General features: G+C 33.3%; 3 protein-coding genes across 3 annotated transcripts; all 3 read right to left on the bottom strand.

Annotated features, from left to right (window-relative positions):
- Nucleotides 1–3,490: 3,490 nt before the first annotated feature.
- LOC121991541 lies at nt 3,491–5,270 on the bottom strand. Its single transcript, XM_042545533.1, has 7 exons — nt 5,112–5,270; nt 4,934–5,020; nt 4,639–4,851; nt 4,356–4,526; nt 4,219–4,272; nt 3,979–4,128; nt 3,491–3,868 (listed from the first exon to the last, which is right to left on the bottom strand). Exons 1-7 carry the CDS (start codon nt 5,268–5,270, stop codon nt 3,491–3,493), a joined length of 1,212 nt encoding a protein of 403 aa, XP_042401467.1.
- A 2,914-nt stretch (nt 5,271–8,184) lies between these two features.
- On the bottom strand, nt 8,185–9,671 carry LOC121991540 (zinc finger MYM-type protein 1-like). Its single transcript, XM_042545531.1, has 3 exons — nt 9,107–9,671; nt 8,820–8,939; nt 8,185–8,762 (listed from the first exon to the last, which is right to left on the bottom strand). Exons 1-3 carry the CDS (start codon nt 9,669–9,671, stop codon nt 8,185–8,187), a joined length of 1,263 nt encoding a protein of 420 aa, XP_042401465.1.
- An 8,844-nt stretch (nt 9,672–18,515) lies between these two features.
- LOC121991539 lies at nt 18,516–20,285 on the bottom strand. The gene is made up of 7 exons (XM_042545530.1): nt 20,127–20,285; nt 19,949–20,035; nt 19,658–19,870; nt 19,374–19,544; nt 19,241–19,294; nt 19,004–19,153; nt 18,516–18,893 (listed from the first exon to the last, which is right to left on the bottom strand). Exons 1-7 carry the CDS (start codon nt 20,283–20,285, stop codon nt 18,516–18,518), a joined length of 1,212 nt encoding a protein of 403 aa, XP_042401464.1.
- Nucleotides 20,286–20,931: the final 646 nt, after the last annotated feature.

Genomic DNA, 20,931 nt, shown 5'->3' with positions numbered 1-20,931 from the left:
AATGTAAAAGCCCCCCCTTTTTAGCATGTCTCAATCCTACAAAATTCATGTTTGATATCATTTACATCATCACGAGATTAATACCAATAATTGATTTCATATCATTCCGAGATCTATAGGTCCATATGCTACATTTAGGACACATTTATTTTTATTTAAAAAATTAAACTATTGTGACGAATCTAGAGATCTTGGAATCACATAAAACTAATTTTTATGTGTTCATCTTGTCCTCCTGATTATATAAATGCTTTCTTACATCATTTTGAACCCAATAAAATATTTAGATAAATAATATATTAAGTAAAATAATTAGATAAATTTGAAACAATATAAAAACATTTCATTTAAATCATAATACAAATAAATAAGTTTTACCATCAACATGAACCTAATAAAATATTTAAATGTTTATTTATTTTAATTTTTTAATACAAATATTTAAATGTTTTAACCAAATATATTATGTAACGAATGTGTATTTTGTCCCAAATTTAGGAGGAAAATATTATTCGTCCTAATTTTGGGATGGAATAATATATTAAAATTTTATTTTGAAGATGAATTTATATTATTCAATAAAAAAAATGGGTGTGTTTGATTTACAATTTTTTATTTTCATTTTTTGATAAATATGTGTTTTTTGATAAATGATGTTTGATTTATATTTTCACATCTATTTTTTTTTTAAAAAATAAATAATATTTTTTTGAAAAACATAGAGAATATTTAAAAATTATTTTTTTTTATAGAAAATACGTGTTTTTTAGAAATTGAAAATGAAAAATAACGCACCCTTAATATTAATTCTTTCCATCACCTCTATTCTCTTTTCTTCGATCTTGCGTCCCTAACGAGGACGACGGCAGCGTTGCAGACGGCGGTGATGCCGAAGAATGTAAACTCCCTCTCCTCTTTCTTTTCTCCTCCTCAACGGTGGGTGGTCCCGGCTAGCCTCGGTCGTTCCCTGCTGGCCGCGGCTGGCCCCAACTGGGGGCCAAACACGGTTGGCACCTACCGGCCGTGGCAGGAGCCTGCTGGCCCCGGCCGGCGCCTGATGCGAGTGTGGCCTACCATTTTGTGCTGGTCCGATTTTCGATTTTGTAACCAATCATAAGCAATTTTTTACCTTGCAGACCTTCCTGCTAGAGTTTTGCATAGGGGAGAGACTTCCATCCCAATTCATAAACTCGAGGTAAACCTCTCCACCATTTTCTTCTCTTCAACATCTTGGCTCATCTGGTTGGTCATTTTTGGCAGAAAGTAATGTTGAAAGCTGTAGTTATTTTTTGCTTTTCTGTTCTCATCCACTTACCTCTGTCCTTGTAATGTTTTGATGTTTCTCCAACGATTTCATCTGGTTGGCTAGCTGGTTCTTGTTGGGGGGTAACATCTAACGAGTGTTGTTCTCTTCGTTTCCTTTCATTTCATTTTTTCATTGTTGGAATTAACAACAAAAGAGCTTCCTTTCTTCCTTTCTTTTTGTCTAGTGTTGTTTTATCTTCCTGTTAAAATCTTATCAATTTAGTTTGCAGATTACTATTTTTGCATGCGATTTTCTGCATTGATATATTAGATATATTTTTTTGCAGATTACTGTCTTCCTGTTAAACACAGATATCATTGATATATTAGATGTATTTTTTTGGTTATAAATGTTACTAAATGTTTGTTTCTAATTCAATGTAGGAAAAGAAAAAGAATGAAAAAACGGAGAAGGAAGTCTCTCCTGAGGCAGCAAAGGAGACTTGTTGTTTTGATGACATGTGTTGATGACTTGTTGTTTGGATATAATGACTTGTTATTGAACTTTGATGTGTTACATGACTTGTAATTATATATGGATATGATATGTATGACTTGTAGTTATGGATATATATGATAGTTCAAGTTAAACTTCATTTTGGATGACTTCTTGGAATGTTAATTGTAGAATGTGTTGGATGTTAATTGAAGGATATGTTGGATGTTAATTATAGGATGTGAATTGTATAAGATGTGTTGAATGTTAATTGTAGGATGTGTTGTATGTTAATTGTATAGGATGTATTGAATGTTAATTGTGTGATGTGTTGGATGAGTTTGATATGATATATATAGATGATAATTGCACAAGCATAGAGCTTTTATAAAAAAAAGTTTTGAATTTTTTGATGAATTTTGCTATGAAAATATGTTTGTCTCAACTTTATTGATTTATTGTAATTTTGTGATAAAGCTTGATTCATCTTAAATCTATGACGAATTAAGATTCATCTCAAATCTGGGACAAATTATTTTCATCACAAATTAACAATGAATTATTTTTCGTTGCTAAAAGCATTGTATATTTGCTGCATGATTTCAGGAGAAAAAACAATACCTTTTATATCATAGATTTATGATGAAAATAGATTTTTGTCTTAAATTTGTCACAAATCTTGATTTGTCGTAGATTTGAGATTCATCGTAGATTTGGGACGAAAAATGTTTTCATTGTAAACTTATAACGAAAAGGTTTTTTTTCCTTGTGCAATCGCACAGTTTCTTCGCAAATTGGCAAGGCTTTTTTACGACAAAAATAATTCATCATCAATTTAGGATGAAAAAAACATTTTCGTTATAAACTTAAAATCATAACGAATTAATTTTCACCCCAGATTTGTGACAAATTCTGAGATGAAAAAAAATCGTCATAGAATTTATGACGAATTTCTATATTTTTGTCGCAAGAAAATTTTGTTGCAAAATAATTTTCTAACGATTTTTTTAAAATTCATTGTAAAATTCGTCAAAATTTTACTATTTTTTTAATAAATATTTAAATATTATTTAATTATATTTATTCGGGGCAGCGTGTGTATAATAAACTATATATTGCTTATAATTAAGATTTTGCCACAAAAAGCAAAAAAAAAAGGATCAATTAAAATAAGATAATTTTAAATACAATTGGCAAATGGAAATGAAATCTAATAGAAAAGTCACTAATTGTAAGATTTAATTAATTATTGTCCTATTATAATTTTTACCATGTACACAAATATCATTTTAGTTTTATTATATCAACTATGTATGTTACAATATATTAAAATAGATTAATTTAATATTTTTATTTAATATTATTATATCAAAATATTTATTATTAGTTTAATTTAAAATATTTAATTTTGATCAAAATAATTTAAATATTGTTATACCATATACGATAATAACTTCTACACCTTATTTCTGACTTTGTGTTAAATTCTGCAATTAATTTAATGAAGAGTGATTTTGATTAAGTTTGAATAATTAGATTAAATTCATAAAAAGTATTTTAATATAAGTGTATTTTACGTGCTAATTTAAATAAAATTAAAGTACTTTTATATAGCTATTTTAAAATAATTAGATTTTTTAGTGTCTTTTTGGTATTTTTTTAATACGATGCCTTTGGCTAAAATAAAAATAAGTGGATTACAATTATAGTATAAATGATAGATCAAGTCATCACAAAACCTTTCCTTTCTTATACCGCTGAAGAATTAAACAACCCACCCGGTCCACCATAAGCAACATTCCAAGGACCACCGTCTGGAATAGGTGCAATAATTTGATAATATTTTTCAGGTGCATTCAGTACCACACGCGCCCAGTCCTTGCCCGGAGTGAAAGCACGCTGGTCATCCCCTCTGAACGTCACTGACTTAAAATAGCTGGATTTACCAATCCCTTCTTCGGCTAAATAACCGCTCCCCATGGGAGGAGACCCCTCATTGTTGGGCGAATACACTACACCTCCAAAGTCTATCGCTTTAGCTACATCTAAACTAGGTAAAACCTCCTTTGGCCAATATCCAAGATTCTCATCTGCCGTTGACAACCACCAGTGACCAAGTTCAGGATCCTGTATCCATTATATATTAATTCAACATATGTACGTTTAAAAATATATACAATCATTCAGTGATTCAGTATATAAATACCTTATATATATAATTAAACAAATAACACTACCTTTCGTATTTCAAAGCTGAAGTATGATTGATTGCCTCCGTACGTAGAAAGGCCGCTACCGGTGAAGGCATATCCAGGTCCATGGATTGCTGAAACTTGTATGAACCCTTTGCAAAGTAAGTTTATGCAGCCCGTCTTGTGATTGTCGATCTAAATATATATATACATTATCAAGGGTGCGGTAAATACTTAAACACTTAAAAAAGACGTAGTTGAGTTGTTTTTAAAGTATATACTTACTGTAAAATAAGTGAAAAAACGAGTAAGCGTATCGTTATATAGCTGGGGGGAAACCTGTAATAATAATAAAAAAGAGAAATTACATGAAAAATATATATGCATGCATGCATATATGAATGTATATCAAGGTAACTTACGTGCCATCCCGTTTGAATAACATTCAGGTTTTCGTCAGGACCATCGACGTCTCCTATCATCCATACTTGACTTGCAGTGGATTGATCTGGCCCCACATTTGGGAGTGCCCACGTAGTGATACTAGATTCAAAGCCATGGAATTTAGCTTTCTGGCTCTGCATTATCGCATACTGCACTCACAAATTCAACAGAATTATCATTCAATTAATTTAATTAAGGAATTAACGAACTGCTGGGACTCTACTTTTGTGACAATATTATTTGTGAGTTTTTGCTACTTACATAATTGTTGCCTGAAGAATCAAGAACACCATATCTAGAGCCATAGTTCCTGAAGTATTTGGGTAGTTCTTTAGCCATGATTAGTTCTTCTTTTCGAGTTCGACGAATGATAACAGTTCCTAGAGGACAAGTATCGTTGAAGCCTGGATCTAAAGGTGGTTTAAAATTTTCATCCATAGTCACATTGCTCTTCGTTAGAAAACTTGGTCGTATCTGCAAACACATATATATCTAAATTAATTAAGTAAATCTATTTTGTTGTCTAGTGTAAAAAATCATGTATAAAATTAACTACCTGTAGCTTATGATCTTTCAATGCAGGATTATCGAATGCAGGTTGTTTGTACATATCGATGCAGTCAAAAAGATCCCCAGTGAAGGACTGCAGCAGCGAAGTAAACATAAAAAAAAAACACAATTATATATCGTGAATATGGCAAATAATATTATCAAAATGAAGAGAACTGATATACCTTTAGGGTTTTGACCGGGGGTTTGTTGAGGCTTTGGAGTTCTTTCTCTATCTCCAGCTCTTCTTCCTCAGTCAAGGGAATATTGTTTCTTCCTTCAATTGAACAAAGCAAAAGACAGAAGAGCAATATTAAGTAAATCAGGCACATTAATGACGCCATGATGAAATGATTTTGCTCCTTTCTTCTCGTGTGTTTGCATATCTATTTATATTAAAAATTCTAAACCAAAATAAATTACAGGTTAATATGTACTAAATATAGGCCCGTGTATATATATATATATATATATATATATATATATGACATATTGTTGTAAATACAACTGTAAGACAAAATTCTCTATGTGTATCATCAAATTAATTGATTGATTACTTATAATTACACAAATATAACAAGAAATAAATATATTTATATATAATGGATTTGTAAGGATAAAATTATCTAATTATTCATACAATATTTAGATATTATTTAATTATATTTATTCAGTGCAGCTGGTTTCTTATAATTAAGATTATGCCAAACAATAGGATCAATTAAAATAAGATGATTTTAAATACAATGAGCGAATGTAAAGTCATTAATTGAAGGATTAATTAGTTATTGCCCTATTATATATATTTTCTAACTCACAAATATCATTTTAGTTTTATTATATAAACTATGTATACAACTGCTATAATGTATTAAAATATAATATTTTTTATTTTAAATTATTATATATGAAATATTATTATATCCATATATTTATTATTAATTTAGTTTAAAAAATTTAAATTTGATCAATATAATTTCAATATTGTTATAGCATTTATGATAATAAATGCTAGAACTCAGGACATTGTGTTAAAGCAATTTAATGTAGACGTGGTTTTGATTAAGTTTGAATAATTTAGATTTAATTCAAAAAAAAAGTATTTCAATATAAGTGTATTTTACGTGGTAATTTAAATAAAATTAAAGTACTTTTATACGCCCCCAAAAAGAAAACATGATGTGTTGGATGAGTTTGTATTGATATGTATAGATGATAATTGCACAAGTAGAGAGCTTCCATAAAAAGGTTTAAATTTTTTTTTTGATGAATTTTATGATGAAAATATTTTTGTCATAATTTTATCGATTTATTGCAAATTTGCCATGCTTGTTTACCACTAAAAATAATTCATCGTCAATTTGGGATGAAAATATATTTTCGTTACAGACTTGAGATCATAACGAATTAGTTTTCACCAAAAATTTGTAACGAATTCTGAGACGGGAAAAAAAGTTATTATAGAATTTATGATGAATTTTCATATTTTCGTCACAAAATTTGGAGACAAAAATATTTTCATTGCAAATTTAGTTACAAAATTATTTTGTAACGATTTTTTTTTTAAAAAAAGTCATAGTAAGATTCGTCACAAATTTACTATTTTTTAGTGAATATTTAAATATTATTTAATTATATTTATTCGGGGCAGCATGTGTATAATAAACTATTGCTTATAATTAAGATTTTGCCAAAAAAAAAAAACTTTAGGATCAATTAAAATAAGATGATTTTATATACAATGGGCAAATGGAAATGAAATCTAATAGAAAAGTCAGATCCCAATTGTAGTTATTGTCAGGGGCGCGGATCAAGGATTTTAAGTTTGGGGGCTGTATAATGGAAATCCTCTACTCCTTTAAATCCAGAAACTATCTAAAGATACTTATCAAGGACCTAAGCACAACCTTATGATTAAAAAAAACAAGAGACTAAATAACATAGCATACTATAATCACTACATAAAATTTCATGCATCATATTACTAATTTATGCTATGCATCCCATAAAGTGTGACACTTTCATCCTTTTTAAAATGAATAATGCAACAACATCTACATATTCTATTAACATTATATAAAATAAACACAAAGAAGAGCAAAACATATTTACCTTCCCATCCATGCCACTGATTATAGCTGAAGCTTCTTCGCTAGATATAAAAATCACAAAACCAAAACCCTCTAGACCTTCCACTTTCCCTGCCAATGATGCACTCTAGCAGCATAGGTAAATACCAGTGAATATAATAATCATGTACTGCAAAGATTAAAAAGAAATAAAAAAGACAATAACGACTTACCATCAACAACTTCACCATAATTCATAAATGCTTCTTTTAAACTCATCATTAGTGTCAAATGAAAGACCTATGAAGTAATAAGAGCATCATAAGCTATATAACAGCAAATCAGTAGCAATATTCTGAAATGTATTTTGCCAAACCTCTAATAAAATTTTTTAAAGATGACATGTATCGTATTGATTGGAATAATGATGGTCGGGAAGGCAAAGATTTCTTCAAGAGATTTTCAACTCACAAACACCATGTTAACATGAGAATTATATGGACAATAATAAATCAGATAATTCTTTTTCAACTACAAAGATAAACACAAATAATCAACAAATGTAATGTTGAATCATTCAGACATCCCTACTTCAACCTCACGTCTGGAAAGCTTGCTATAAATAACCTTGAAGTCAATAGCAGCGAGACTTAGAAGCTACAAGCTTGCTAAATTTAGAGAGCAATAGATTTTTATTTTCAAACAGAAATACAGAATAGTATAACTAATTGTAAAATAGTTGCATAGTAAAAGAACAAACATGAAGTTAATATACATTCAATTAAGTATCAAATACAATTATCTAACTAAAAGGAAATCGGCGTTCTTTTAAATTTTCAAAGTCTTCAATGATAGCTTCTATGCTCACCTTTCTAACAATTTCTCGCTCAATATATATCATTAACACGTCTGAGAGAAAACCACCCTCCATTTTACTCCGAAGCCTTGTTTTCACGATATTCATCACAAAAAATGATCGTTCTATAGTAGCAGTGGAAACTGGAAGAGTAAGCACAAGTACAATCACTGTAAAAATGAGATTGTATGTAACAGACTTGTTAGTCTTCACCAACCATTGACATAATTCTAAAATAGTTGCAAGATTGTTGTAGTTGGACCCTTTGACTATATTATACTCGTAATGCTTCAATTGCATCTCTAATTGCTCTTTTTCATCTCTTGTAAAGTCTTAGGCATAAAACTTTTCAACTAATTTACATATATCCTCAACTCTGAAAGACTCCACTGCATTTTGAGGATTTAAGGCATTACTAAGAATAAGCAATTCCATAGCATCATCACTAAAGCGCCCATTAATTTCTTGCAATTGTGAATCTATTGAAGCATAAAAGAGTTCTACCTGATAATGATGCTCAATGGTGAAATTGTCTTGACGAGCAGGGGCTCGACCTCGTCTATTAATATATGGATCATTGAAATCAGGAATATCAATATTTCGAAGTTCACAAAAAAAATTCACTTTTGCAAGCAAATCATTCCACTTGTTATCCCACATTTGTTGAAGTAAATTCTTAGTAGATAATACAAGCTCCATTGCAATTATAATATCCTGAGACTTACTTTGTAAAGTTTGACAAAGGATATCTGTGATTCCCATAATTTCTTTCATAAGATGCAAGATGAATACAAAATCAAAAGAAATCATTTCATCATAAACAAATGTTGCATCTGCTCGTTGAGAAGGAAGTCCATCATCCATAACCTTAAGCAATACCATACACGATGCACTAAACATCTTAATTAAGCCTTTCAACGATCTCAAATGAGAACTCCAATGTGTATCAGCAGCTCATTGTAAAGTACCTATCTGATTAAGTCCACGCCCTGTCTCAAGTTCATTAATAGCAATCAAATGTGCATTGTCATCTGCATGAGCATTCTTCAATTCATCATTACGCTTACACGAAGAACCAACAATATTAACTATAAAAGTTAATCTATCAAAAAATTGATGAATAGGTGCCACATTTTTTTGATGTTGCAACTAAAGCCAATTGTAACCGATGAGCAAAGCAATGAACATAATAAGCACTTCTACAATCTTTTATGATTAAAACTTGCAATCCATTAAACTCGCCCCCTCATATTACTAGCACCATCATAGCCTTGACCTCTAATATTTTGAACATCTAAATTGTAGTGAGTCAAAGAAGAATATATAGCATCCTTTAAAGTCAAAGCTGCAATATCAGATACATGAATAAGCCCAAAAAAACGTTCTTGAATGAATCCATTAGTATCCATGAACCTTGATACTATAGACACTTGCTCTCTTTTTGACTCATCTCGGGCTTCATCAACAATTATGCAATACTTGGCAGCTCCAATTTCTTCACGAATTACATTTTTCACTCTCACTGAAAGCACATGAAGTATTTGTTTCTGAATATCGTGACTTGTATATTTGGCATTTTTTGGAGCTTTCGCAATTGCCTTTGAAAGTTCGTCATTGTACATGCTTAGCACATCCAAAGATTCAATAAAATTGCCACGATTAGATGAACTAGATTTCTTATCATGACCTCTAAATGGAATTCCTTGAAGTGCAATTAACAACACCACATGTATGTGAGCCTTTAATCGAAGACGATTAGTTACGATTTGTTCATCATTAAAATTGTCGAATCTCCTTGATATGTGTTGTGGTTGGTTCATCAAATCCTCACATACCTTTTCAGCATTACGATGGGTGAAGATACATTATCTTTCCCTATATGGCTGAGGAAAGCACAAGCTTTTCCATTTCGAACTTTCTTCCAACTATTAAATCCATTAACAGTAAATGCAATTTGATTTTAGCATCCTGGCTTGTTGAAGATAAAACATAGAAAGCAATATGCTTTATCTTTAGCTTATGAATACTCCAACCAAGGAAATTGTTCATACCAAGTAGACTGAAATCTTCGTGGGTGCTTAATATTTTTATTTAGTGGATATTCTTGAAGAATAGGTTGGTATGCCTTCAGATTCAAATAAGCTCGACGAATTTCCTCTCGTTGGTTAGGATGATATTCCCAAATTTGTTGACGCAATCCTGGATCACGCTCTAAAGAATCGAGATCAACCTCTTCAATTTCTGTACTTTTGAATCTTTTAGGAGAAAATTCATATGGAAGATCATTGTTATTTGATCTTGTCGATGGGGTTATAGGAGTAGCCGGATCTGGTTCATTTGCTCTCTTCCTTTGAAAAAACTTATCAATTGTAACGAATTTTCCCATTTAAAATATATGAAGCCTTTAATAATGAAAAACTCAAATTATTTCAAATAAGTGAATAATAATTAATAACAACAATATTAAACCAAACATTAAGTCAGTGAATAATAACAACATCATACAATAAAAAAAACACCAAGTTTTTTTTTCTTTTAATCAAATATTAAATCAACAATTCCAACTTCAACTATTTCATCATTTAGGCACTTTAATTTCTAAAATCACAAGATTTAATTAAAATGCTTAAAATTAATCATTTCATAGGAGAACAACAAACAAAAGAAACTAGCAAAAAGGAGAAAAGCAAACAAAATAAAAGAATCTAGTAAAATTATGGGCTTTAAACAATTCTATTCTTAGTAAAAAGTTATAAATCATAAGTCATAACAGAGATAAATCTATATGTTACTTCAAAGTCACGGGCCCACAGCAACTAAATGGTAGGACCATTGATGGATACCTTTTATAATATAGTATGTTTGCTTGTGTGTGCATATATTATAGGTAAAAAAAAAAAATCTAAAGCAGCCTTCACTTTCAACAATCAGCAGCAAGAAGCCAAGAAGGACAAGGAGGGCCATGTAAAATTAATTATTATATTTTTTTCACACAAAATGTATGGAATTATTTTTGTTTGGTCCTCTGACTTTGCCTCCTGTGTTCTTCTCGCCTCATTCATAAATAAAGGTATTAGGTATATCATAAATGATAAATCTGTGATATGCAGCCTAAGCTTCATAGTGGGGTTAGCTTATGGGGTAGAAAGTAGAAACGAAGATGGAAAATACCCAAAAAAAAAAATAAAAATTCTCTTGTTCCCTTCTCAGTTCTCAGTTTTACGGGTTTCAAAAATCAAAACCCTAAGGATTAAGGAGCGAGTAGAATGAAATTATACCTTTCTTTCGAATCGGGCTCGAGAATATTTTTGTCACATGAGACCTCCACATCCAACGTCTGATTGATCGTTCAGAGGCACCGGAGCAAGTGTCGAACAACGAGTAGGGCTGCAGCGGTGCAAGCGTATTTGTTTTTATCCCAATTCACAAATGAGTTTATATTTATTATTCACTAATAATATTGTTAATAATTAATATTATTATTAATAGAGTTTACACATGGACTGGGGGGCCGGGCCCCCCAGTCCACCTGTAAATCCGCCCCTGGTTATTCTCCTATTATATTTTTTTACCATGTACACAAATATCATTTTAGTTTTATTATATCAACTATGTATATAACTGTTAAATTATATTAAAATAGATTAATTTAATATTTTAATTTAATATTATTATATCAAAATATTTATTATTAGTTAATTTAAAATAATTTAAATATTGTTATACCATTTATGATAATAACTGTTACACCTTATTTCTGTTGTAGATTGTTTGCACTAAGATAGTAATATATTTGCACCAAAATAGCAAGAATGCAATAAACAGGTAAATAAAAGAGTGAGATCTAGAAATAGTTATCCTCTCGTTGAAGCGTCGGCGTTGCCGACTGTCTTTAGAGAATATATTGCCGCCCATGGTGCAGAGGCTCTCCGGCAAAATTCTCCCAAGATCCGACAACCACTCCGTCGTCCGTAGGTGCACTCCAAGACGAACGTCGCACTGGACCCAACCTCTGATTGCGGAACACCAAGCCTCAGGACAAGGAAAACTCGTACGCAAAACTCTCGGAAAAGAAGAGAAGGCAACGCACGCAAAACTCAGAGAGCGAAGTAGAGTGAAACAGACTGTTTGAGAGCGCAACATTTATTCACTCCGAAGCGAAGCACTGCTTTGCAGGGTACCAAAGCACTGCTTTGCCTCGCGTTGTTTCACGCGGGACAGAACCAAACCTCGCGTTAGTTCCCTCATACGCGGGATAAAACCAAACCAAAGACTAGCAAAAACAAACCAGACCGCCTGTAAGCGTGAGGCCCACGAGCTGGGGATTTGCACCCCCCCTGCGCACGATGATCGCGTGCGTCGCGCCCGGTTTATGGATTTTCGGCTCGAACCCCCCAAAACCACCTGATTTGGGCTCGACCCGCGCATGCGTGTAGGTCCCCTTAGCATTGCTAAGCAAGGATGGAAGAGCTCCATATATAAGCTCTTCCAACCTTCTTAGCTTAGCAATGTGGGACTAAATGCATACACATATGCATTACCAAAACAAGAAAAATAGTTTGAATTAAATTTTAAAAAATAAATAAAAATACATAACTTAACAATCTCCCACTAATTCAAATTATTTTGGTCGAAAACAAAGATATGTCCTAAGGCTTGGTTGCAATGAGCTTTTAGTGAAAATACCTTCCGGTTTGAATTTTCACCTAAGTACACCAATCTTATTCACATAGGTTTGAAGAGAACTCAGTCTTGAACTTAAACCTTTTATATGTGAAAATCAATTGGTAACAACTCATCACGGGTGACGGTTGAATCCTTATGGGTTGGTGCATTACGGCCATGCCACCGAATCTTGTTTCATAAGTGCTAAGGAGAGTTACCTAGACCCCCACACCGCGGCCCCACAGTTACACTTACATAGGTGAGTTCTCCAAGGATGTACTGCGAGCATCCTGTCATTAAGACCTTGAACTCATTAAGAGCTCCTAAGCTCATCCTTACTAGCAGTCAAACATCTATCCAGGGAAGAGACTATGAGATTACATCTCAATCAATTTGATGCTTACGGTTCACCCTTATAACTTGTTTATACCACATTGAACCTACTTTTTGGGATCTCCAATCAGATAGGTTGGGTTGCCGCTATAGATAAAACCAGGATAGGCCTCAACCCCATTCCCTTACTGGATCTCTTGATTTTCTCAGAATCAAGTCCTTTAGTGAGTGGATCAGCAATATTGTCCTTTGAACTTACAAAGTCCAATGACACCACTCCAAGGGACACTAACTCACGAATAGACTTTAATCTTATTCGTACATGTCTCTTCTGTTTCTGGTTATACTTGGAGCTTCTAATCTGAACTATTGTTGTTTGATTATCACAGTGTACTGAAATAGAAGGTATTGACTTTATCATCAAGGGAATTTCAGAAAGAAGACCCTTAAGCCAATCAACTTCAGTTACTGTGGTATAAAAAGTACGCAATTCTGCATCAGATGTAGAACGGGTTATAATCGTCTGTTTAACAGACCTCCAAGCAACTACACCGCCTCCAAGTCTAAAGACATAACCAGTAACGCCTTTACACTCAGCAGTGTCAGCTATCCAACTAGCATCACTATATCCCTCTAGGACTGCAGGAAATCTCCCATACCACAAGCCCAAGGATATAGTGCCTCTTAGGTATTTGAGTACTCTGTCTAATGTATCCCAATACGTTCTGTCCGGACAGTTGGTAAACCTGCTCAATTTCGTTATAGCAAAAGAAATATCAGGTCTAGAATAATTTGCTAAATACATTAGACTACCTATTATTTGTGAGTATCTTAATTGAGACACTGCCACACCACTCTTATTCTTGTGGAGAGTTTTTGAAGGATCATAGGGTGTGACGACAGATTTAACTTGACTATAGTCATATTTCTCTAATACTCTCTCAACATAGAGTGATTGAGAAATTGCTATTCCATCAGTTGAACGAGTCAACTTCAGCCCTAAAATCATATCAGCACAACCCATATCCTTCATATCAAACTTACTACTTAAGAGTGCCTTAGTCTCATTAATAATAGAAAGGTTAGAACAAAAAAGTAGAATATCATCTACATATAAACATAAGATAATACAATTATCACCTTTTATTTTAGCATACACACATTTATCAGAGTCATTCATTTCAAAGCCAAATGATAGCATAACTCTATCAAATTTTTCGTGCCACTGCTTTAGGGCTTGCTTTAAACAATAAAGAGATTTGACTAACCTATAGACTTTATTCTCATTTTCAGAAGCTACATGTCCCTCAGGCTGATCCATATATATCTCTTCTTCAAAATCTCCATTAAGGAATGTCGTTTTGAGATCCATTTTATGGGCCTCAAGATGATATATGGATGTCAATGCTATTAACACTCGGATTGTAGTAATTCTGGTAACAAGAGAATAAGTATCAAAATAGTCAATTCCTTCTTTCTATTTGAATCCCTTAGCAACTATGCGGGCTTTGAATTTATCTACTGACCCATCAGGTTTTAGTTTTCTCTTAAACACCCATTTACATCCTATAGTGGTACACCTAGGAGGTAAATCTACCAACTCCCAAGTGACATTAGAGATAATAGAGTCCATTTCACTTTTAATGGGCTCTTTCCAGTGCTTAGCTTCAAGAGAAGCCATAACATCTCTATATGTCACAGGGTCACCTTCTATATTATAGGTGATAAAGTCCTGGCCTAAATCCATAGACGCACGTTGCCTCTTGCTCCTTCTCGGTTCTGTATACTCACTAGATTCATCTAGTCTAGAGTGACTTCAGGAAGGTGTACCTACTACGGATAATGGGACCTCTACGGAAGCAGACTTATCTCTAGTAGGAATACTAGATATAGACTGAGGTGTTCTCGTCTTCATAGGAAATATATCTTCAAAAAATGTAGCATCGCGAAGTTCTACAATAGTATTTGCATCTATTCCAGAAATTTCTGATTTAATAATCAGAAACCTATATGCAATACTATTTTGAGCATAACCCAAGAAGATAGCATCTACGGTCTTTAGACCAAGTTTTTTCCTTCTGTGTTCAAGTACTAGTACCTTTGCAAGGCACCCCCACACTTTAAGGTATTTCAAACTTGTCCTCCGACCTTTCCAAAGCTCATATGGGCTTTTATCCCTTGACTTTATGGGGACTCTATTCAACACATGGCATGCAGTGTATAGAGTCTCCCCCCACATGAAGTTGGGTAACCCAGAACTACCTAACATGGAATTAATCATATCTTCAAGGGTTCGATTTTTTCGTTCTGCTATACTGTTGGATTGAGGACTATATGGAGCAGTTACCTCGTGAATTATACCTGCATCTTGACAAAATTTTTGAAACAAGTTCGAGGTAAACTCTCCACCCCTATCAGACCTTAACCTCTTAATAGATTTATTTGTTTGATTCTCAGCTTCAGATTTAAAAATAATAAATTTATCTAAAGCTTTATCCTTAGTTTTTAGCAAATAAACATAACAATAACGAGAGTGATCATCAATGAAGGTAATGAAATACCTTTTATGGTCTCTCGTTATTACACCGTTAAACTCACAACAGTCGGTATGAATCAATTCTAAAATATAATATCAGAATTTCTATCAACTGATTTGAAGGGTTTACGGGGTTGTTTATATTGCACACAGACTTCACATTTTTTCTTATCATTTATAGCATGCTTAGGAATCATGTCTAGATTCATCATCCTTTTTACGGTATTAAAATTGACATGTCCTAATATGTCATACCATATATCATAAGACTCAATGTTATATGAACAACCAATATCAGTAGATTTATTTAAGGTAGCATTTTCTACATTGAGTTTAAATAAATCTTCATTAAGGTAACCTTTTCCAATAAATGTTCCTAAATGTAATATTACAACTTTATTACATTTAGAGTTCAACTCATAACTAGCGTGGACTAACTTTGACCCACTAATTAAATTCCGACGAACCGCTGGAACATGATGCACCTCATGCAGTGATAGGACTTTTCCAGAGGTGAACCTCAGGTCAACTTGTCCTATCCCAAACACCCTGGCTGCAGAATGGTTCCCCATGGTCACGGAAGTGCCTTCAATTACCTGATAAGTAAGGAAGGCAGAGCGATCAGAACAACAGTGCACATTAGCACATGTATCAACTAACCATTCATTGGGTTGATAGATCAAGTTTAGTTCGAGTTTGAAGGTAACAAACCTATTGCTGGTGCCGTCACTAGAAGTCACAACATTTTCTTGTGCCTTGGTGTTGGACATATTGCTCTGGTTTTTCTTCTTGTCCTTTTGCTTAGGGCAAAATTTGACATAATGCCCAACTTATCCACATGCTCAGCACGGCTTGGTTCCATTTTTATTTTGAACCTTTGGTTTGGGTTTCATCTTATTCTTCATTTTCTGATTTTTGAATTTTTTCTTATCAGATGAGACTACTATGTTTGCCTTTGGAATAAAATCCATAGGCATTCTTTTATCATCATCTTTATGTTGCTTTCAATGTTCTTCTTCGATATTTAAGGCAATCATCAAATCTTCTAGAGAGATTTTACCTCTCCTATGTTTAAGAGTGATGCCAAAATCTTCCCAACTCGGAGGCAATTTTTTGATGATAGACAAGACCTGAAACTTTTCGGGTAATGACATATCTCCTTCAGCAAGACCATGAATTTGAACTTGGAATTCATGTGTCTGCTCAACCACAGATTTGCCTTCAACCATTTTGAAGTTTAGGAATTTTGCCACAGTATACTTTTCTAAACCAGAATCTTCGGAGTTGTATTTTTTATCCAAAGATTTCCACAGCTCTTTAGCCGAAGATGTTGAGCAGTGCACATCAAATAGTGCGTCTGAGAGGGCAGACAGGATCCTCCCATGGCAGAGATAATCTCTTTGCTTAAACCTCTGTAAGGCAACACTATAGGCAGGTTCCTCTTCATCAGGTGAAGGAGGATCTGTTTCTATAACGGAGAATAACCCTAGTGTAGTAAGTCAAAATTTCATCCGTTGTTGCCAACGTTTGAAATTTTGCCCGAAAAATCTCTCGGGTCTAGCGCTAGCCTCATCAGACCCCGTTACCCTATCATTCATCATGTCTATTGATGCTTATAATATATTCTCTAAAATTGTTGTAGATTGTTTGCACTAAGACAGTAATATATTTACACCAAAATAGCAAGTATGCAATAAACAGGTAAATAAAAGAGTGAGATCTAGAAATAGTTATCCTTTGGTTGTAGGGATGGCGATGGGTCGGGTTCGGGTCGGATTCTATATCCTCCGTCCCCATACCCATCGGGTATAGGATCTCCGATGGGTATACTCATACCCATTAAATGATCGGATATCTTCTATAGTTATAATTTTTATTCTTTCTATCCAACTATTATCATTCAACAAAAATATATTAAAATTAACAACCTATTAAAAATATATATATATAATTAAAAAAAGAGATTAAACATCTATATAGTCTCCTCCTAATATCAACAAAAATAGTAACTTGATGTTAGAAAATAAAAATTTTATTTAATATATGTATATATATATATATATATATTATTTAATCGGGTATTCGGGTCGGGTATCGGGTATTGATAGTCCCTCCATATCCTCCTCCATTCGGGTCGGATGTCGGATCCTCCATCGGGTTCGGGTGAAATTGCCATCCCTATTTGGTTGAAGCATCGGCGTTGCCGACTATCTTTAGAGAATATATTGCCACCCACGGTGCAGAGGCTCTCCAGCAAAATTCTCCCAAGATCCGACAACCACTCCGTCGTCCGTAGGTGCACTCCAAGACGAACGTCGCACCGGACCCAACCTCAGATCGCGGAACACCAAGCCTCTGGACAAGGAAAACTCGTACGCAAAACTCTCGGAAAAGAAGAGAAGGCAGCGCACGCAAGTAGAGTGAAACAGACTGCCTGAGAGCGCAACATTTATTCACTCCGAAGCAAAGCACTGCTTTGCAGCGAAACGCGTTGATTCCCTCATACGCGGGACAAAATCAAATCAAAGACTAGCAAAAATAAATCAGGCCGCCTGCAAGCGTGAGGCCCACGAGCTAGGGATTTGCACCCCCCTGCGTGTGTTGTGCCCGATTTATGGATTTCCGGCTTGAACCCCCCGAAACCACCTGATTTGGGCTCGGCCCGCGTATGCGTGTAGGTCCCTTAACATTGCTAAGCAAGGATGGAAGGGCTTCATATATAAGCTCTTCCAACCTTCTTAGCTTAGCAATGTGGGACAAAATGTATACACATATGCATTACTAAACAAGAAAAATAGTTTGAATTAAATTTTAAAAAATAAATAAAAACACAGAACTTAATAATTTCTGTCATTGTGTTAAATTATGCAATTAATTTAATGAAAGAGTGATTTTGATTAAGTTTGTATAATTTAGATTAAATTCATAAAAAGTATTTTAATATAAGTGTATTTTACGTGCTAATTTTAATAAAATTAAAGTACTTTTATATAGCTACTCTAAAATAATTATATTTTTGAGTGTCTTTTTTGTACTTTTTTAATACGATGCCTTTGGCTAAAAATAAAAATAAGTGGATTACAATTATAGTATAAATGATAGATCAAGTCATCACAACACCTTTCCTTTCTTATACTGCTGAAGAATTAAACAACCCACCCAGTCCACCATAAGCTACATTCCAAGGACCACTGTCGGGATTAGGTCCAATAATTTGATAATATTGGTCAGGTGCATTCAGTACCACACGCGCCCAGTCCTTGCCCGGAGTGAAAGCACGATGGTCATCCCCTCTGAACTTCACTGACATAAAATAGCTGGATTTACCAATCCCTTCTTTGGCATAATAACCACTCCCCATGGGAGGAGACCCCTCATTGTCGGGCGAATACACTGCACCTCCAAAGTCTATCTCTCTCGACACGTCAAAATTAGGTAAAACCTCCTTTGGCCAATATCCAAGATTCTCATCTGCCGTTGACAACCACCAGTGACCAAGTTCAGGATCCTGTATCCATTATATATTAATTCAACATATATACGTTTAAAAATATATACAATCATTCAGTGATTCAGTATATAAATGCCTTATATATATAATTAAACAAATAACACTACCTTTCGTATTTCAAAGCTGAAGTATGCTTGTTTGCCTCCGTACGTAGAAAGGTCGCTACCGGTGAAGGCATGTCCAGGTCCAAAGATTGCTGAAACTTGTATGAATCCTTTGCAAAGTAAGTTCATGCAGCCCGTCTTGTGATTGTCGATCTAAATATATACATTATAAAGTGTGAGGTATATACTTAAACACTTAAAAAAAGACGTAGTTTAGTTGTTTTTAGATTATATACTTACTGTAAAATAAGTGAAAAAACGAGTAAACTTATCGTCATATAGCTTAGGAATAACCTGAAACAATAAAAAATGAGAAATTACATGAAAAATATATATGCATGCATGCATATGAATGTATATCAACATAACTTACGTGCCATCCGGTTTGAATAGCATTCAGTTTTTCTTCAGGACCATCGACGTCACCCATCATCCACACTTGATTCACAGAGGCTTGATCTGGCCCCACATTTGGGAGTGCCCACGTAGTGATACTAGATTCAAAGCCATGGAATTTAGCTATCCGGCTGTGCATTACTGCATACTGCACTCACAAATTCAACAGGATTATCATTCAATTAATTTAATTAAGGAATTAACTGCTGGAACTCAACTTTTGGGTAGTTCCTGAAGTAACAGGATTATCATTCTACTTACATAACTCTTGTCTGAAGAATCAAGAGCATGATATCTAGAGCCATAGTTCCTGAAGTATTTGGGTAGTTCTTTCGCCATGATTAATTCTTCTTTTCGAGTTCGACGAATGATAACAGTTCCTAGAGGACAAGTATCGTTGAAGCCTGGATCTAAAGGTAGTTTAAAATTTCCATCCATAGTCACCTTGCTCTTCGTTTGAAAACTTGGTCGTATCTGCAAACATATATATAAATTAATTACGTAAATCTATTTTGTTGGCTAGTGTAAAAAATCATGTATAGAATTAAATACCTGTAGCTTATGATTTTTCAGAACAGGATTATCGAATGCAGGTTGTTTGTACATTTCGATGCAGTCAAAAAGATCCCCAGTGAAGGACTGCAGCAGCGAAGTAAACATAAAAAAAATGCAAAATTATATACCATCAATATAGCAAATAATATCATCAAAATGAATAGAACTGATATACCTTGAGTGTTTTGACCGGGGGTTTGTTTAGGCTTTGGAGTTCTTTCTCTAACTCCAGATCTTCTTCCTCAGTCAGGGGAATATTGTTTCTTCCTTCAATTGAACAAAGCAAAAGAGAGAAGAGCAACATCAAGTAAATCAGGCACATTAATGACGCCATGATGAAATGATTTTGCTCCTTTCTTCTCGTGTGCATGTCTATTTATATTAAAAATTATAAACCAAAATAAATTATAGGTTAACCGGGTATATTATATGTATTTAGTATTTACGATTTTAAAATTTAGGCATTGGGTTATAATAAGTTTAAGCTAATAATTTTTTTCTCCAGGATTCAGATTTTCCTTATGGTTATAATTTTAAGATAAAAAATTTTAAGTACTACGGGTATAAATTTTATATATATATATAACATATTTTTGTAAATACAACTGTAAGACAAAATTCTATATGTATCATCAAATTAATTGATTGATTATTTATAATTGCACAAATATAACAAGCAATAAATATATTTATATATAATGAATGCCAAAAATATAGTTGTAAGGATAAATTTGTCTAATTATTCATACAATTATTAAATATTATTTAATTATATTTATTGGGGGCAGCTGGTGTATAATAAACTATTGCTTATAATTAAGATTATGCCAAAAAAAAGATCAATTAAAATAAGATGATTTTAAATACAATGAGCAAATGTAAAGTCATTAATTGAAGGATTTAATTAGTTATTGATCTATTATATATATTTTTTAACTCACAAATATCATTTTAGTCTTATTATATCAACTATGTATACA

This window comes from Zingiber officinale, chromosome 6B, assembly GCF_018446385.1.
Source record: "Zingiber officinale cultivar Zhangliang chromosome 6B, Zo_v1.1, whole genome shotgun sequence".
Taxonomy (NCBI): Eukaryota; Viridiplantae; Streptophyta; class Magnoliopsida; order Zingiberales; family Zingiberaceae; genus Zingiber; species Zingiber officinale.
This window is presented reverse-complemented; position numbering and strand designations above follow the sequence as displayed.

What these genes read in the sequence shown, in the direction of transcription:
- LOC121991540 (XM_042545531.1), bottom strand. Translation starts at nt 9,671, where the DNA reads ATGAACCAACCACAACACATATCAAGGAGATTCGACAATTTTAATGAT. An exon ending in TCAAGGCTATGATGGTGCTA is followed by an intron (nt 8,940 to 9,106) that starts GTAATATGAGGG and finishes TAACTTTTATAG; the next exon opens with TTAATATTGTTGGTTCTTCG. An exon ending in GCGTGGACTTAATCAGATAG is followed by an intron (nt 8,763 to 8,819) that starts GTACTTTACAAT and finishes GATCGTTGAAAG; the next exon opens with GCTTAATTAAGATGTTTAGT.
- LOC121991539 (XM_042545530.1), bottom strand. Translation starts at nt 20,285, where the DNA reads ATGGCGTCATTAATGTGCCTGATTTACTTGATGTTGCTCTTCTCTCTT. An exon ending in GTTTTTTCACTTATTTTACA is followed by an intron (nt 19,154 to 19,240) that starts GTAAGTATATAA and finishes GTATATATTTAG; the next exon opens with ATCGACAATCACAAGACGGG. An exon ending in TCAGCTTTGAAATACGAAAG is followed by an intron (nt 18,894 to 19,003) that starts GTAGTGTTATTT and finishes TAATGGATACAG; the next exon opens with GATCCTGAACTTGGTCACTG.
- LOC121991541 (XM_042545533.1), bottom strand. Translation starts at nt 5,270, where the DNA reads ATGGCGTCATTAATGTGCCTGATTTACTTAATATTGCTCTTCTGTCTT. An exon ending in TGAAAGATCATAAGCTACAG is followed by an intron (nt 4,852 to 4,933) that starts GTAGTTAATTTT and finishes ATGTGTTTGCAG; the next exon opens with ATACGACCAAGTTTTCTAAC. An exon ending in GTTTTTTCACTTATTTTACA is followed by an intron (nt 4,129 to 4,218) that starts GTAAGTATATAC and finishes ATATATATTTAG; the next exon opens with ATCGACAATCACAAGACGGG.